The sequence below is a fragment of the Diadema setosum genome, chromosome 18 (assembly GCF_964275005.1).
Source record: "Diadema setosum chromosome 18, eeDiaSeto1, whole genome shotgun sequence".
In the NCBI taxonomy this organism is placed as follows: Eukaryota; Metazoa; Echinodermata; class Echinoidea; order Diadematoida; family Diadematidae; genus Diadema; species Diadema setosum.
The window spans coordinates 9422002-9440259 of record NC_092702.1 but is presented as its reverse complement, the minus strand read 5'-3'; the positions used below and the strand labels follow the sequence as shown (position 1 = coordinate 9440259).

General features: G+C 39.8%; 1 protein-coding gene across 1 annotated transcript in view; it reads right to left on the bottom strand.

Annotated features, from left to right (window-relative positions):
- LOC140241716 (dedicator of cytokinesis protein 1-like) overlaps positions 1–18258 on the bottom strand; it is a 157378-nt gene that overhangs the window by 123800 nt on the left and 15320 nt on the right. The window contains 1 exon segment of the mRNA XM_072321466.1: positions 6992–7075. Coding sequence (XP_072177567.1) covers positions 6992–7075 — 84 coding nt within the window.

The following is an 18258-nucleotide window of genomic DNA, read 5'->3' as shown; positions in this document are numbered from 1 at the left end:
TGATGGGCTGTTTAGCAAGTCTTCCTTGGTTGAAGCACAGCAGGCAGACTCTGAGTTGAAAGGCTTGTCTCAGACGGCGTGTTCTGAGGCTGAGGCTGAAAAGGTCCCTGAGTGCTATTATGTCAAAGATGGCATTTTGATGAGGAAGTGGAGACCTCCCCATAGGCCAGCTGATGAGGATTGGACGGTGGTCCGTCAAGTTGTTGTCCCTCCTAGTTACCGCGGTGAGATCTTGAGGATTGCTCACGAGTTACCTGTTGGCGGCCATTTAGGCGTCAGAAAAACAAAGGATCGGATCATGAGGCATTTCTATTGGCCAGGGTTGAATGTGGATGTGGCTGAGTTTTGCAAGACTTGTCACACATGTCAGGTGGCTGGTAAACCACAGCATTCAGTGAAGCCGGCGCCATTGATTCCGATACCTGCGTTTGAAGAACCATTCAGTCGGGTTCTAGTCGACTGTGTTGGACCTTTGCCTAGGACTAGGTCGGGTCATAAGTACCTCTTGACAATCATGGATATGTCTACACGGTTTCCAGAGGCTATCCCATTGAGAAATATCACTGCCAAGACTGTGGTAGATGCGCTAGTGCAGTTTTTCACTAGGTATGGGTTGCCCAAGGAAGTGCAGTCTGACCAAGGGTCAAATTTCATGTCAGGCATATTTCAAGAGGTGATGTATCGTTTGGGTGTGAAGCAGCTGAAGTCGTCAGCTTATCATCCCCAATCCCAAGGTGCGTTGGAGCGCTACCACCAGACCCTAAAGACAATGATTAGGGCATTTTGTGAGGAGTATCCCGAGGATTGGGATAAGGGCATCCCTTTCCTACTGTTCGCAACGAGGGACTCCCCAAATGAGTCGACGGGTTTCAGCCCATTTGAGTTGGTGTACGGTCATGAAGTTAGGGGCCCACTAAAGCTCATCAAAGAGAAATTCATGACTGAGGATGATGAGGTCCACCTACTTGACTATGTGTCAAAGTTTCGTGAAAGGCTTTCAAAGGCTTGTGAGGTAGCTAGGAAACACTTGAAAGTGTCACAAGACTCAATGAAGAGAAAGGCAGACAAAAATGCCAAAGCCCGAACCTTCAAACCAGGTGACAAAGTTCTTGTGCTGCTGCCCATACAAGGTGAACCACTGAAAGCCAAGTTCAGTGGCCCATACTGTGTCAAAAAGAAACTCAATGATGTGAACTATGTGATCAGTACGCCAGACAGACGAAAAGATCAGAGGGTGTGTCATGTAAACATGCTGAAAGAGTACTATGAGAGAAAGGCTAGTCAGCCTGTAGGCGTAGCTCAGGTGGTAGAAGAGGAAGTAGATGAAGAGGGAGAAGCTCAAGATGAGAATGGAAGTGAGCCCTCTAGTGCCAGGTTGTCTAACTCAGAGATGTTAGGGAAAGTAGATGAGGCACTGAACTACCTACCTGAAAATCAGAAGAAAGATGTGACTAGTCTGTTACATGAGTACAAAGAATTGTGTAAAGACAAACCAGGCAGCACCCCTCTGGCTGTACATGATGTTGATGTAGGAGATGCCGACCCTATCAAGCAAAACCCTTACAGACTAAACCCGAGCAAACTGCAAAAAGTAAGGGAAGAGGTTCAGTACATGTTAGACAATGACATAATAGAACCGAGTAAAAGCAGTTGGAGCTCCCCAATCGTCATGGTGCCCAAACCGGATGGGTCTCAAAGATTCTGTATAGATTACCGAAAGGTAAACGCCGTGACGAAAACAGATTCTTTCCCCATTCCCAGACTAGAAGACTGCATTGACAGGGTCGGAAATTCTGCATATGTCAGTAAAATAGACCTTCTAAAGGGATACTGGCAAGTGCCCTTGACCGACAAAGCCAGGGAGATTTCTGCCTTTGCCACACCAGATGGCTTGTTCCAATGCAAAGTAATGCCATTTGGCATGAAAAATGCTCCGGCCACCTTCCAACGGCTGACAAACCAAATCATTGCCGGACTTGACAACTGTGTAGTATACATTGATGACATCCTAGTGTATAGTGACACGTGGGAAGAGCACATTACACACTTGCGGCAACTCTTTGATCAACTCAGGGAGGCCGGATTGGTGATTAATCTGGCAAAGAGTGAATTTGCAAAGGCCAAAGTGGTGTATCTCGGGCATGTAGTCGGTCAGGGACAGGTATTGCCAAGAGAAGCCAAGGTAGAAGCTATACTAGGCTTTCCCATCCCCCAATCCAAGAAGGAGTTGCTCAGATTCCTGGGCATGGCTGGTTTCTACAGGAAATTTGTGCCAAATTTCAGCACTGTAGTCACCCCCCTAACAAACCTGCTGAAGGGTAAGGCAAAGTACACCTGGACTGATGAGTGTCAAAGGGCCTTCGAGAAACTAAAAGCAGTCCTTGCTAATGAGCCTGTTCTGGCAGCTCCTGACTTCCAAAAGCCATTCAAAGTGGCAATCGATGCTAGTGATGTAGGAGTGGGAGCGGTTTTGCTCCAAGAAGATGAAGAAGGCACTGAACGACCGGTTAGCTACTTTTCCAAAAAGTTGAACGCATACCAAAAGAAATACTCAACTATCGAGAAGGAGGCTCTCAGTCTCATCCTTGCCCTCCAGCAATATGAAGTGTACTTGACAAATAGCAAAGGGGAGATCACGGTCTATACTGACCACAACCCCTTGGTCTTTTTAGACCGGTTCAAAATGAAGAACAATAGACTGTTCAGATGGAGCATGATGACGCAGCCATATGCTCTCAAAATCAAACATGTGGCAGGCAAAAATAATGTAATTGCTGACGCTTTGTCAAGAGTGTAACATGAAGAGAGTATCAAAGGTGAAAAGTTTTCACCGCATATCACTTACAGTGTACATTGTATGTGTTTAGCATATCCATTAATGTATGCAAAACAGTTTGACATGATTGTATAAGCTCCGAGAATCCAAGCAATATCAATGTAACTGGTATCCATGAAAAGAGAACATGGAATCAATGCAGCTTTTCAAAAGGCATGTGATAGTATGTGATTATGGTTGTTTGAGTTTGATTTTACCTCACATTCGTTGTAAATAACAATAAGAAATTGTGAAGGTAAAAGAAACCCTTGCTACGGCAAGGCTTTCTTTTTCCCATGGGGGATGGTGTCACAAATGTACACACAAGTAGTTATGTACATGTATCAAGGCTGTATGCATGGTTGTTTAATGTGTATGTACACAGGGTGACCAGATTAATGGAGAACATTCTATATGATATAGATATAGTACATACAGGCTGACCAGATCAGTGGAGAATTTTCTACATGGTATACAATGTAGCTACAGTACATGTATGCATGTGACAGGAAATACATTATAGCTCACTCAATCTAGAATGATTTAACCCATTCCAGAAAATTCTAGGAAGTGCTGGCTGAGTGAGGCACTGCCCTTGTAGCCCAATGTGATTGGTAGGTAATTTTGGCAATGATGTTATGCACATATTAGGCAGTGAGTCATCCAGGATTCCTGGAATTTGGACTTGCTAGTATGTTCAGGTATGTAGCCCCAGGTTGGAGAAAATTACAGAATGTACTAGAAAGGGGTGAATGAATATATAAGCTGGAGAAATTCTGAGGTAGGCAGAGTACCCAACACCTCTGCTCTGAGAGTTACGTCACTTTTGGCTCTGAAGCGACTTGTTATAGTCAGTCCTGTGTTACCTGCTGACCTGCTATACAAACTGTGTTTGTGGAGATAAGGCCTGGGAGACATTTTGCCTGCAGAGAATTAATTTGCCTACGTTGGAGATAGACTCCATATTTTAGTGTCAACGGACATTGTTACGGCAAAGCTGTGACGGGCTGGATTCCTCGCTGGACAGTATAAAGTGAATCATCATTAAACGCATCAACTGGACGTGGTCGTCACAACGTTTGGATTCTGCGCGTTTCGCCGTGAACATCTATCGTGGACTATACCCTGGATTTATAACGCGGACTATTGTAACCTGTGCCTCTGGATTTACGTCGAAGGAATCATTCATCGGTGCATCACGGATCATTCATTTGTGCATCAAGCATCGTATTTGGACACTACCAGGAAATTGTAGGGATTTCGTGATTTAGTGAGTAAGTGATTCCATTACTGACTTATATTTGTTTATAGTGATCATTATTGTACTGATGTGAAAACCGATTACGAGTCTGTACCCACAATATCACTGTTAATAAACCGCCTGAACAGTAGTTGATTGTTTCTTTTGTGCGATCATTCTCAGAGTGATTTTGGTCGTAACAATACTACAATGCGAAGCCCCATTACGCTATGCGTATGGGGCTGCTGGTCGCAGTTAATTGCATGATTACTAAGACATGAGAGCACTTTGGGGCGAGTAAGTCTCACAGTGTTAGTTATATGAAAGGTACTTTAACCTAAAACACAAACTAAGACAAGGAAATTCAGGGAAACTTTTGAGGTACCAAAACTTTATATTATCTTTAATAGCGACTGCAAATGGAAGAGAGGATATGTATGCCTACTGACAAGCAGATTGAATATCATTTCAACCAAAAGCAACAAATGTGACCCGTCAGTGAAATCTTTACAAAGCATACAGGAATAGTGAGAATACATTGTGTACAAATTTGTAACTGGTGTCATCAGTTAGTTACAATGTACCAAATATGTTTGTAGGCCTACTGTTAAAGTGGAAATTTTCATGCCATTTCGCATTACCAGAAACCAGTGCAAAAATTGAAAGCACACACATATCTTTGCTCAGCCTGGGCCTAGTACAGCGAGTTGCATTATGAGATAAAAAAGATTGATTTGGGGGACGTGCAACATATTGCGCTAGGCAACTGATTGCAAAGGTTTCCAAGTTGCATCACTGGATTTAGAATTTCATTTTTGGGGACATACTGTTCATACACACTGCGCAAGGCAAAATCGAGGTTTCCAAGGAAAATCAAGATGGACTGATTTCTGCCTCGAAACATGTATAGCGACAGATTTTGTGTGTGTGTGTCCACACACACACAAAAAAAGAAAATCAATCTTTTTTTTGCATCGCATTTCAAATCATAAAAAATATATCTTTTAATGCTAATTTCGGGCATCATCTGTTTTTGCATCGCATTTCAAATCATAAAATGTAACTTTTAATATTAATTTTGGGTATGTGCAAACAGGCCATATGTGGAGATACATGTACCACCAACATACATGTAACTCATTTTAGGTTCATTCTCATGGCAAAAATTTTGAAATTTGAGTTGCAATCAGGGTCACGTCTTAGTAGGCGTTTTCACATCAACCCGATGTTTTGAAATAACACGCTATTTTCTGACTTGGGAAATTAACCCGATCACGAAATAGCGCGCTATTTGATGATATGAATACAAGTCGATTGAGAAAATTTCTCGAGTCCAACTTGGGAAATTTCCGAAATAGCAGGCTAATTAATGCGAACTAGCGTGCTATTTGATGATGTTCGGGCTGATATGAATAGGAAATGAAATAGTGCGCTAATTTGCGATCGCGAAAATTATCTCGAGCTTGGATTTTTATCGCGCTAATGATTCAAAACCTTTTGGGTCGCAATTTATATTCACAAAATGCTGACCTGCAGATGTATAAACATGAATGGTATGCTTACTACATCACAAGGCCAATTCAATGTAATGCAGTGTGCCACAGCTGCAAAAAAATCGCTCAGAGCGACACACACAGTGCATTGTGGGATATGAAATTTTCAAAATGTTTTGCTGTCATTGTTAACACTGCACAACTTTGCGTCTCTTTGCAAAAAAATTGCACAAAGCATTGCATTATGGATGAAGACTCAAATCTCGTGAAACAATACATTATTTTTGTTCTCGCTATAAAAATGTTGAAATTTGAGTCATGATCCTGAACGTGTTATGCATAGAGAATGATACTATTGGTTACAGCTATATCATTGTATAAATTTGTTCATAAATATGCATATAAACACACACATAGAAAAACACATAATTTCATACATTGTACTAAATGCATGGGAAACATAAACATATTAGCATGGCTTTGTGAAGAATTGAAGCATTTTGACGGCTTCTTGGACATTCAATCATCAGTGCACAGTGCATGCTTTGAGCTTCATGATACAAAATCATACTGCTACTGTATAGTCAGACACTCTCCTTGCTTCCAAATCTCACAACTCATAAACCACACTCCCACTCAGCAATTCCTCTTGGAATAATAATTCAAGCATGATCAAAACAACTAAGAAAAAAAATGACAACCACAGAATTTCTGGAATGTTGGCAGCATATCAGTACAAAGCAGACTTTACTCACAAAATCTTTGTTATGGTAGAAAGCACATAAATGGCACACTTTACAGACTTTCTTTTTTTTTTGGGGGGGGGGGGGGGATGGGTAAGGGTTAAATTCCAAGCCCTGTTATTTCATTTACAATGGGCTTGATTGCCTTTTTCGTCATGAATATGAACTTTGACTTCTGTCTGGCCTGATGAAACCACACACATTTTAAGATTTACAATATCACCTTGTAGGCCCCCACATGCATAAAACACAGCAGCTCTTCTGAGAGAATCCACACAACATACCCGTTCTTTTTATACAGGCACAAAGTGGTATTTCTGGTCCAAATTAACACCTCTCCATAATAAGCACTGGGCATGTGCATCATCTCTTCTATAGAGAGAAGACTGGAAAAGTGGCAGGTGACGTGAAAAATACACCACTGTATGATTAGTGGTATTTCATGACACAATTCACACTCAAATTTTGCATTGTACTTTGTGTAAAGTTTCAATCACAATCCTAAATATCATGTTATTTGTGATGTGTTTTGCACCGTCTTTCATGGTGCATTTTCTTTCACATGACAAAATATCGCACAAAATGCGGCAGTATTTCACTGTAACCGTGAAGGCACCAATTGTTTTGGGGGTTGCTTACATCTGGTTTCAAAGCTTGCCCTAGTTTTTCAAATGCTCAGTTATATACTCATTTGTCTTACCTGCACACTCTTCAGTGATCTGCACAGCATCGCCAACACTGAGGACCAGTTCATGTGTACCAGTCCCAGGAAAGTTGTAGATTGCTGGAAAGAGAAGAGAACACTAATATCAAAATATCAATATGATCTGTCTATGATGCATTTCATGTGAATATTTTGCACTTCAGATGATTCATTATTTTATGTAACAACAAGGTCATACCATATTTTTTATATTAGCTACAGATGATTCTCTTTACTCTTGTCAAAATTTTCTCAACACTGTTCAATAACACTACCAGCAAAAATTATGATTACTTGACTATATATAATCACAATGGTGAGAGCAATAATCAAAGCAGTATCAGTAATGACAATAACAGCAACACTGACTGTATCCTGATAGTGATCATAATCTTCATAACATCTGATTACAACAATTCTGCTGGAATTCAAGGGAAATAGGGTGAGGTAAGGAGTGGGCAGCAAGACACCTTCTGCCAGCTTGACCACATAAAAACCAATCACATCCTCCATCAGTTGATACAACTTTTTTTTTTTTTTTTTTTCAGCACACATCACAATTCACATTCACTTGATGGAAACTCTAAAGCTGAATGCAATTGTCTGTTGGTCTTTATTATTAAATGCAAACATTTTTAGACGTCTTGGCCTGGCCACACTAATGCACTTTAAATGGAAAAGAATGAGGGGATCGACAGGGAATCAAGAATGTCTGGCCTTTCAACTTTACAATGTACAATGTTCCTGACTCTATCTACACGTAAGAAAGAATACATTTATAACAGGGGTAGAGGCAGGCGTGAGTAAGCTCTCTTATGAAAATGTACTATAATCATGCTCTCGTGCCACAGTGCAATAAATCCTGCACCACTTCAAACATGAATGCCCTATATTATCTCTGACATTGACACATTCACTGAGTAAGAGTGCAATCAATTGTTGTCTATAATGAAATGTAGTTCAAGTTTCTCATATCATTAACCCTCTTGGACCCATCAAATGCCATTCAGTCGTAGCGGACGACTATAATTAACTCCCACGAAATGCACGAAACATTTTGAATTTTCAACCGTCATCGAGGCAGTCCGATTCGGGCGTTCTCATTTTCACCAAAATTTCACCTTCTCATATCTCCGCTATACACAGACAGAAATCACTCAAACTTTCAGTATTGATGTAAAATGATGATATCTATTCACATACGAAAAATCACGAGAAACGATTCAGTATTTTTTAAGTTATTCAACATTTCATATTTCGCTGTCTCGGAAAACTACCCTCCAATTATTTCCAGAAACATCTGGTCGCACCACTAAATATTCCTGAAACTTCGTATACATATTCATAAGACATGTGCGGAGGTTAGCAGAGTGCTGTGCGCTTTGCTGAAGACCTATTTTTGAAGTTACAAGTGAAAATAAATGAGGTGTTTTGTCAGAAATCTCAAATTTTGCAGGAGCAGCAAACGAGAATAATGACGTCATATTCTAAGAAAAACTTATATTATAAGATAAAGCTGCATTGATCCAGGGAGCTGACTGTGCGATGTGTACTGTTACGTGCAATGCTAGAGTGGCTGCTGCGGATGCCTACACTGTACTGTACATGAGTGTAGGCCGCGGAGTCCGTGTCAATAGCAGAGTACTGCTGACCACTTCGCCACCTCATAAACAAGCACTTACTTCATCAGAACTGGCCTAAAGAAAGAAGCAAACATGTGAATATCTACCAGCTATGATACCACTTGTAAATTCATGACATTGGATTATTCAGACTTTACGCAGATTTTTCTGCACTAGCAATAAACTACGAGTTCCCGGTATGAGTTACGATCAGAGCACAGGTGATGTGAGCGCCACAAAGATGTGGGTACGTGGGACTGCACCCTGTCTTCCCGTGTGGAAAGACTATGAAATTTCGTGCTCGGAACGAAGGTAGAAAGTGCACCTCTTTCGATTATTTCCAGACATATCCGGACGCATGACTTCTCGTATGCAATATTTTAGAGTTCCGTACAGAAATACATACTTAGTAACATGAGTCTGCAAGTTTTTTGTTGTTCACGAAGTCAAAATGTGAAATTTTAGCAACGATTTCTGGCAATTAATTTCCGTTTTGAGAGTGAAGTTCTGCTCCATTTTGGAATATTTTATCGTTGTTATTTAAACAAGGTAACATAATGACAGGTAGAAATGAAGTTTTTACTTATCATAACCGTTTGGATTATCAAACTAGAAATGTCGCTACAGCGACTGGTTATACCCCCGCCAAACAACATTTCATAAGCTTTGGTCAAAACAACATTTCAAAAGCTTTGGTCAAAAAACTGAGGAAGTACTAGTTAAATCCGCAAGATCTTTCCTTGATCTTCTGCCATTAATATGCCGTTACCATGGCAACGTACTTTCGGGTACTGTCGAAAAATGCGTCTTGCACATCTACAACCAAAGGCACACATCTGTACCAAGTTTCATGGAAATTGGGCAAAAACTGAGGAAGTAGTTTGCAACACAAAATTTTCCATATTTTGGCTCATAATATGTGAGCTGTTACCATGGCAACATACTGTTTGTCACTGTCAAGAAATGTGTCATGCTGACCTATATCCTAAGACAAACATTCAATATGAATTCCATGAGAATTGGAAGAACACTGATGAAGCAGTTTTGCCATGAAGCATTTTGCCCTATATTTTACCAATAACATGCCGTTACCATGGCAACGCACTTTTTGCCTCTGCGGAAATATGTGTCTTGCACATTAACATATTCAGATGAACATCTGTACCTAATTTCATAAAAATTGATCAAAAACTGTGGGAGGAGTTCGCGACGCAAGATTTGTACCATTTTTGCCCATAATATGCCGTTACCATGGCAACGTACTTTTGGGTACTGTCAAAAAATACGTCTTGTACATCTACAACCCAAGGCACACATCTGTGCCAAGTTTTATGGGAATCGGTTGAAAACTGAGGAAGTAGTTCGCGACGCAAGATTTGCAACGGACCGACCGCCCGACCGTCCGCTGATTCCTATACCCCCTTCAAACTTCGTTTGGCGGGGGTATAAAAATATGAATTGTAAAGTAAAGGTACAGCAGTTTTGCTGCGACACTTTCCCAGCGGTTTTCGTGCAAAACGTGTCCATTCAAGAGGAAAGCGAGGTCACGTCAAAATGAAAACAGGGAGTTAATTGCACCTGTCCGCTGCGACTGCATTGATACATGTATCTCATAAATGCAGCATGGTGGTCAGTGGTGATTAGATATATCATGACAGTGTACCAGTACATGTGTTGCACAGGACAAGCATGTGACCGGCAGTACAATAAATGCAGACGGGTACAAATGGATACAGTACAGTTAATGTATCTGTGCCTAATCTGCAAATAGAACAGAAGCCCTCTACTCTACCCTGGATATTGCTAGATTACATAACAGCAGAGTAAACCATTATAGGCTTTTGGATAGGTTGTGGCTTCACTGAGTAAACACCCATGACTGAATTATCTCTCTGTGGTGAGGCAGTGAAGTCCCTATCATTTGACAATACAAGGGGACGACAATAGACATTACATTATTGTAGCTAATCGCACACCGATATTTTGCCTTGGTGGTCACTGCTCCACAATCACTGGTCAGTACAGCTGTGTAAAGTAAAGTCTCTGAGGTCAATAGACAGAGATGAAACCGCAATGAAGAAGTAAATGACTGTTAACCCTTTCTCTACGAGATCCTGGAATCATCATACAATTGTACAAGTTAGCACAGGACCCAACAGGTACATGTAGGCACTGACTAAAAACAAGACAAAGGGCTAGTACAATTTTTTTTTTTCAAAATTGCACATGTAATGACATTCATCACAATAAGCCTATAAAAGCAACCAAGGCAATGTAATCGTACAAGGCAGCACAAAAGTGGCACATGTACTTGCTAATCTAAAAATCACAGAAAAAGTGATCAACATATTATGTCAACATACTATGGACCACAAAGTAATGCAAATGCAGAAAAGAAAACAAGGCAAGTGCCAAAATGTGTCTCACCCATTTGCGAAGAAGAAATTACTGTTTTTCTAAATCAGGGAGGTTCATTGACCCTGCCTATGACCTTTGACCTTTTGGTGACCTTCAACTCTCCAAGGGACATTTACCAGCCAAGTTTGGTCACAAACGGATCAAAAGTTACGAGCCATAATTGAAATGTGCTGTAAAAACTTAACTTTGGGCCCTAAAGTTCATTGACCCCTGCCTGTGACCTTTGACCTTGAGGTGACATTCATGTTTGGTAAAATGTGTAACTTTGTATAAGCACTCTTCCCTCAAAGTTTGATTGAAATTAAAGTCCTCAGTAGAGAGTTATTCAAGTTTTTGTAGTGTTACGGACGGACGACGGCCGAACAGAAGCTGCAGGCGATCCCTTAGTCTCCCCGCACCTCCGGTGGGCTCGACAATAAACTGGGGAAACTACATGTAAGCCAACACAGTTGAAAATGACTACTGAGCAAAGTAATGCATTTCCCCTGAATTTTCCTCTTCCTTTGAGGTCATACAATACATACCATGTCATTTTCTACAGAAATACCTAGCAACATAGATTCCAAAGTGTGATAAGTTTGCAAACAATCGTAATGCAACTGGGTTTCAGCCTGACTTTTTTCACTTGACAAAATTATGACATCGCAGCATTAGACTCTATGGCCTAATCCTCAGTTTTGTCTGAGATATTTTGTATCATTGATTTTGGACACGCTGTGTACTTACTACCAGTACTTGTGATCACATGCACTGTGCATCAAGACACAAACAAATCATACTTCACAGTGATCGTAACTTTATCATGAAAGAACTCACTCATCAATCCCATTTTTCTCCTGTGTGCAGACTACGAAGATCCTGTGTATACAATAGACTATAAAAATTCTGTGTACCAACTACAATAGATGAAAACAAAAACGCCTGTGGAGCCATCCGGAGGATTTAGCTTTTAACGTTTTGCGAGATATTTAGAAACCACTCTGTGAGATGTCAAAGAGCATGCAGTTCTAAGGGGTATCGAAAGTTTATTCAATGAAAATCGGTTTTGAAATGGCTGAGATATCCAAAAACAAGGTAAAACAAAGAGATCCTAATAAAGTTGTGGCATGTCGCCTTTTATTATTAGCACTTTTTTTTTGATATCTCAGCCATTTGAAAACCAATTTTCATCAAATAAACGTTGAATCCTTCTTAAAATTACATGCTCTTTCATATTTCATAAGAGGCTTTTCATTATCTCACTTAGGAATGTTCAAAACATGAATCCCCACCTCAACCAGTACTGTACAGTCCCTTTAAGCATCCACATAAAAACCCTCAAAAGACCTTCTTGAAACCTTTCATCTTCATGCTCTGTGGCATAAAATTCCAGGTTAGTTTTAGTTTATCTGTTCACTACTGTGTGTGAATTTTGTGTCTATAGTGGATATCTACTGCGATGTAAATCTACTTTTACCTGTAATATTAAAAGCTGCATTATACCATTACCGGGAGCTTTCATGGTTTGATTCTAACCAGCACAAGTCCAATACTCAAATAACAATGCTATTAAAGCAACACACACTCTCTCTAGCACATGGACTACAGCACAGCATAAATAAGACCAAAAAAAAAAAAAAACGCAAGCATTAATTTTACAAAACATAATCCGTTTATAGCAAGTGAGCAGTGAAAAATGTTTAGGCCATAACTCAGCAGGAAAGAACACACACAGACAATATGAATAAAAAAATGCAGTTCACAACTGCATCTGTACTGAATCCTTGGCAGATCTTGTAGCAAATATGCACAGTGCCATAAAAACCCTAAGTGGATGTGCCCTGTGCCGAGATTGATTGAATATACAGTTGTGAATATAATCAGAAACGCATTTCTCCTTGCCATGTGCAACATACACTGTACAATGTAAGCGCAGTACAGTGTACAATAGACAGAGTGCTACAACTGTATGTACAGTGTACAGTGTACAATGATTGATACATGTATAATGTGCAACGTGCATCTACTCTTGTGAAAGTATGTCTGTATTGCTGAATGTATAAGAGAGCTTTGTATGCTTGGAGTCAATGGCATGGTCACTCCACACAACATGTTTGTACACTCATCATATAGGCCTTATCATCGCAGCCATGTGTTTTGTCTCCCTCAGTACAGAGCAAAGTTAAAGCGGGGAAAACATCACGAGCATAAATTCAACCTTTCCCTTTTTTGAACAACTGCTTGTCTGTAATACACGAGTTTACAGCCTGTACATGTATGCAATGATGGAAGATACTCAGAGACTCCAACCCCAAGCACCTTCTGATCTGGAAATTCTCCCACCTAAAACCCCTAGCAAACGGGAGACTCCAACTTGATCTTCAGCACACATCACGCGCGTGAAGTTCCTTGCGGCCGGGGTCCAGGACACGATTAAGGGCCCTGGAAGCTCTAGGGTTCTAGATGCTCTCTTGTGCTATCTAAGGCTTATTTTTCAACATACGATGACACTAAGTAAGAAATTATTTCAAGCAGGAGATACAGAGCCAGGACAGAAGAAATCATATCTCAAGCGGGAGAACGGGAGATTTTGCAAAAATGGGCTTTTGGTGGGAGATCTCCCATCGAAAGCGGGATAGTTGGAGTCTCTGGATACTCCTATAAGAATCGATACCACCTACCAAAAACGTGTAGGCCAAATTTAACTGCCCTGTCTTTTCGAACAATCAAAAGATAATCATTTTTTGTTAGTCCTACAAGTTCAGTAAGTACAAGCCTATAAAGCAATTAAATGACACTTTTGATCACTAGAAAAGCTGTATGATTCTGAGCACTTTAAATCTACTTGCCCATGAATAAATTTCTGTAAGTATTACCTACCTGCAAGCTACACTGAGAAGTATACCGTAGATGTCACTTCAGTGTGGTCCATTGTAGGACATACTGTACATATAATGTATCACTTTAATATGACATACCATACAAATGAAATTCAGGGTGTACACTAGAGCAAAGACTTAATTCATGAATGCATTACAATGGTATTGTCTGGGCAAACAAAGCAGAGAACATAATAGACAGCCTTCAAAATCGGAAGTTCAACATACTCCCCCCTTTTCCTCCTTGCCTCACTATCCAGTGCGCCCCGCCCCCCCCCCCCCCAAAAAAAAAACAATAAAAAAAGGCTTAAAAATATAACTCGTTGAGAAAGGACTGAGTTTGCTACAACACACGTTTTCCATAGACACCTGCCCGAGTATACTCGGGACTCATCTTCATTGGGTTGATAAAACTAAATGTACACACAAAGGGTTCCTTGTACTGGCAAGAAATGGATGTTGCTTACTATTTTACCAGGTTTCTGTCCTTCATACATTGTATAAACATGGACCTACTGCAGGTCCATGCTATGAATTAAGCTGATATACTGGTATGTGGTGGATCTGTTAAATGGATCACCTACAATGTACTTCTCATTGGTTTCCCCAGTGGTTTGGAAGGCTACACTCTGTGCACAAATACACAGCAGCAGGAGATCGGTTCCACAAGTGACCAAGCGTGGAGTTTGGGAGGTAAGTCTTTATTTCTGTGCAATCAAGTGGGGAAACTTTGACATTGAAGGCCAAGTAAGTACCCCATGATATCGCCTGGAACTAATATTGCAAAAGTCAACAGAACTACCTGCCCAACAAGAGATATCCAACAAGAGATATCCTTCAGATATGGCTAAGTAAAGCTTATCATTATTATCACAGGAACTGGAAAAGTATGGTCAATTGTTCATAGCTAGGAGCTTCAAACAGTACAGAGTGTCAGCAATAACTTGCAATCAACCATTTTGTTATAAAAGATTGATAAGTAATTTAGCTAGCTTCTTATGTCATCAATAACAAGTATTGCTGAATTCACCACCAAATGTTGTACAATACATCACCATTTAAATAGATTACAGGCGACTCCCATTATAATGAAGTCCTTGGGACCAGCAGTTTTCTTTCGTTTCATCTAAATTTCTCAATTTAACAATATTGTCTGAATGATGGAAAGGTGAAATGAGGCAAATTTTACACAACGTGTACTTTGAATGTTCCTTCCTCATTCTAAGGTGTGAAGTTCATAAAGTGATCTAGGTATAGCTGTACAAACAATGTAGTCTTGAATCACAGCCATAATCTAGACAGTTCATATCACACTGAGGAACAGTTGCATAATCAAAGTAGAAATTTCATAACAGTATTGTTGAGTAGTAGTACCACCTGGGGGTCCTTTAACATCATGCTCTTTGCATAATTTCCACAGGCTGTCTGGCAGGGTTTCGCAGGGATGAATCTTTTCATGATACAGACTCATGCGTGAAGCGCACCAGGTTTACACGGACACACACTGTCAAGAATGACCTTAATTTGTCGAGGCACATCAAACATTACTCACTCTATATTTGACGACAAAATTATGCACAAGTGTAGCACTGTAAAGTATTCCTGTGCTCTACCATGCCTCCTGCAGTCCTTAATGTACTAACAAACATTATAGCACGTCCTCCCAAAATATAGACCAATGAATGGAAGGCTATGGCACAGGGTCAATCCAACCCCATACCATTCTCTGCACACTGACTTTTAAAAACGCTCTTACTGTCACAGTTCCATTATGTACTCCTGCAACAACTGCTCCCATGAAATATCTACACACTGTTGAAGTCAAACATAAATTTTACCCCCAAATATAACCCTTACCCTAATCCTAATCTTCACATCAAACTAACCCTAAAACCCTATCACAACCTTAAAGGGATATTCCAGACGATTTTCATAATTTCACATCATGTAGTACATAAATCGACAACTCCATGTATAGATTTGTGGAATTTATTGTGGTTCTTGAGCTGAGAAACAGTACTTTGAAAAACCTTAAACACATTACACTGAACAAGGATGATGACATAGGAGGTTCACATATTTCAGAAATGTAGCAGTGTAATTCCATTACAATGCCGCTTGCTTGCAAGTTCACCTGTGTATAATCTATGCATGCCTTCTTTTGTTCTGCTTCCTTGAACCCCAACTCATGCATTCTTATGGTGACTCTGCCATGTCATCATCCTTGTTCATTGCAATTTGTTCTAAATTTTGAAAATATTCTTATTCTTCATCCCAATTATCACAAATTCTGAAATTCTGTCCTCAGTATAACTAATTTATAGTTGTTCAAATGTAAAAATCTGAAAATCATCCGGAGGTCTCCTTTAAAGGCATAATTTACCATTTGCAGATGAAACAAAAACCCAGCATTAGTGCTTTATTATGAAAATAGTTCTAAAATGTAAAATAGAGTTAGAAGCAACCACTGTAGCAATTTGAATTCGTAAATGTATTGTGATACACAAAATGTGAACAATAGTTATAATAGAAATGTTTCCAGACTATTAGCAAAACCGTCTACAGTTATGGTTTATTGAAAAAAAAATACTGATATCTCCTTAAATATTTTAGGCTTTATTGCAAAAATTTTATATGATAGGATGTTTTGTGATACAACAGACCTACACATACAAATGTATGCATCAAATGTGATATCTTTAAAATTTTTTAAATCCCAAAGGTAAACAAGACCTTTAACCCTAACCCTAATCCTTGCGAGAAAATGTGACCATAGCAACTGTCACAAGAGCATTGGATGTGTTGTGTCACCCTCTCGTCACATCATTCAGGTATATTAGTAGAGTCCAGCCTTTTGAGAGACCAGTGGGGTGTTTCATCAACGCATGTCAGCGCCGACAACTGTCGGCGCTGACCAATTTAAGCAAAATCCTTGGTTTTGATTGGCTGAGATGCTCTGGTCACTGACTGTTACTATGGTGATTCAAGTTGTCAGCGCCGACAAACGTTGATGAAACACCCCCCAGACCTCCATTAAACAGTCACGATTAAAATATCATCATTTCAACACAAACACAGAGGTGTAGGGACATCTACACCATACATTTGGTGAAAATCTCATTATCCATTGTTGAGTTATTGTGAGATTAACCCATTGAGGACGAGCCCCAAATATACCCAGGCAGGGGTCTATAAGAAATGAGTGTTGTAGCAAAATCAGCCCGTCCTCAATGGGTTAAGCTTTTATGTTCTTTATGACTCCTATGACCTTTGACCATCAAATTTAACTGTTTCTTTCTTCATTATAAGCACTGTGAAAATCTGATCATCCCTTCTTGAGCATTTGGGGGGATGATTAATATTTTATGTTCTTTATGACTGCTACGACCTTTGACATCTGACCTTATGACCCCAAAATTTGATCACTTGTTTCTTACCTTATTATGAACACACCGTGCACTTTTTCTGAAATCCTTGATTTATAATCAAAGGGGATGGCTAGTAACTGATCAGTGGGAATCAGTGGGAATGCTGGGGGACGATTGTTCCAATCCTTATGGGATTTATTTAAGAGTACATTTATATCTATTGTTGTGTGAAAAATTACTTGCTTCAGAATGTAGCATTCAAGTAATGCGCAGTCAAGCAATGTGCAGTTTAATCATCTTGTCAGCAGCTGTAAAGACATGCTAACCTGGAAACATTAAACTGCACATTACTTGAATATGAGACCATTCTGAAGCAAATAATTTTCACACAACAATAGATACATTGTAGATACTGTACTCTTAAATGAATCCCACAAGGATTAAAACAATCATCCCCCAGCATTCCCACTGATTCCCACTGATCAGTTACTAGCCATCCCCTTTAAGATGTGGTATCTTTCTAATTTCTTATCTCAAAATCAAATACCACAATACAAATGTATGTCCTGTGTACTACACCCAGAACTCCTTCCCTGTACAATGTACAACAGTACCTTCATTCATTCATACAGGAGTAGTCAGTTTTTGCACTGTGATGACAAAAGCACTTTCACATACACTACACTGAGAGTGCATAATTTGAATCACGATTCTAATGAAGCATCACTAGAATCATGATTCTAATGAAGCACTTTGGCCATGTGTATGCAAACTGGAATCAAGTCACAGAGGGTGATTTGAATCATAATTCCAATCATGATTAATATGACTGTCTGGACGTGTTTTCCAATCACAATTCTCCAGAATTATGAGAAAAAAACAACAGTCAAGTGTACGGATTGACCTCAAAATTGTGTTTTGGGGAGCAGACCTTATGAGACCTTTCAACTACTTCCACAGATTAACTGTGCTCCTCAAATGCTCGCACTGCAGTCAAA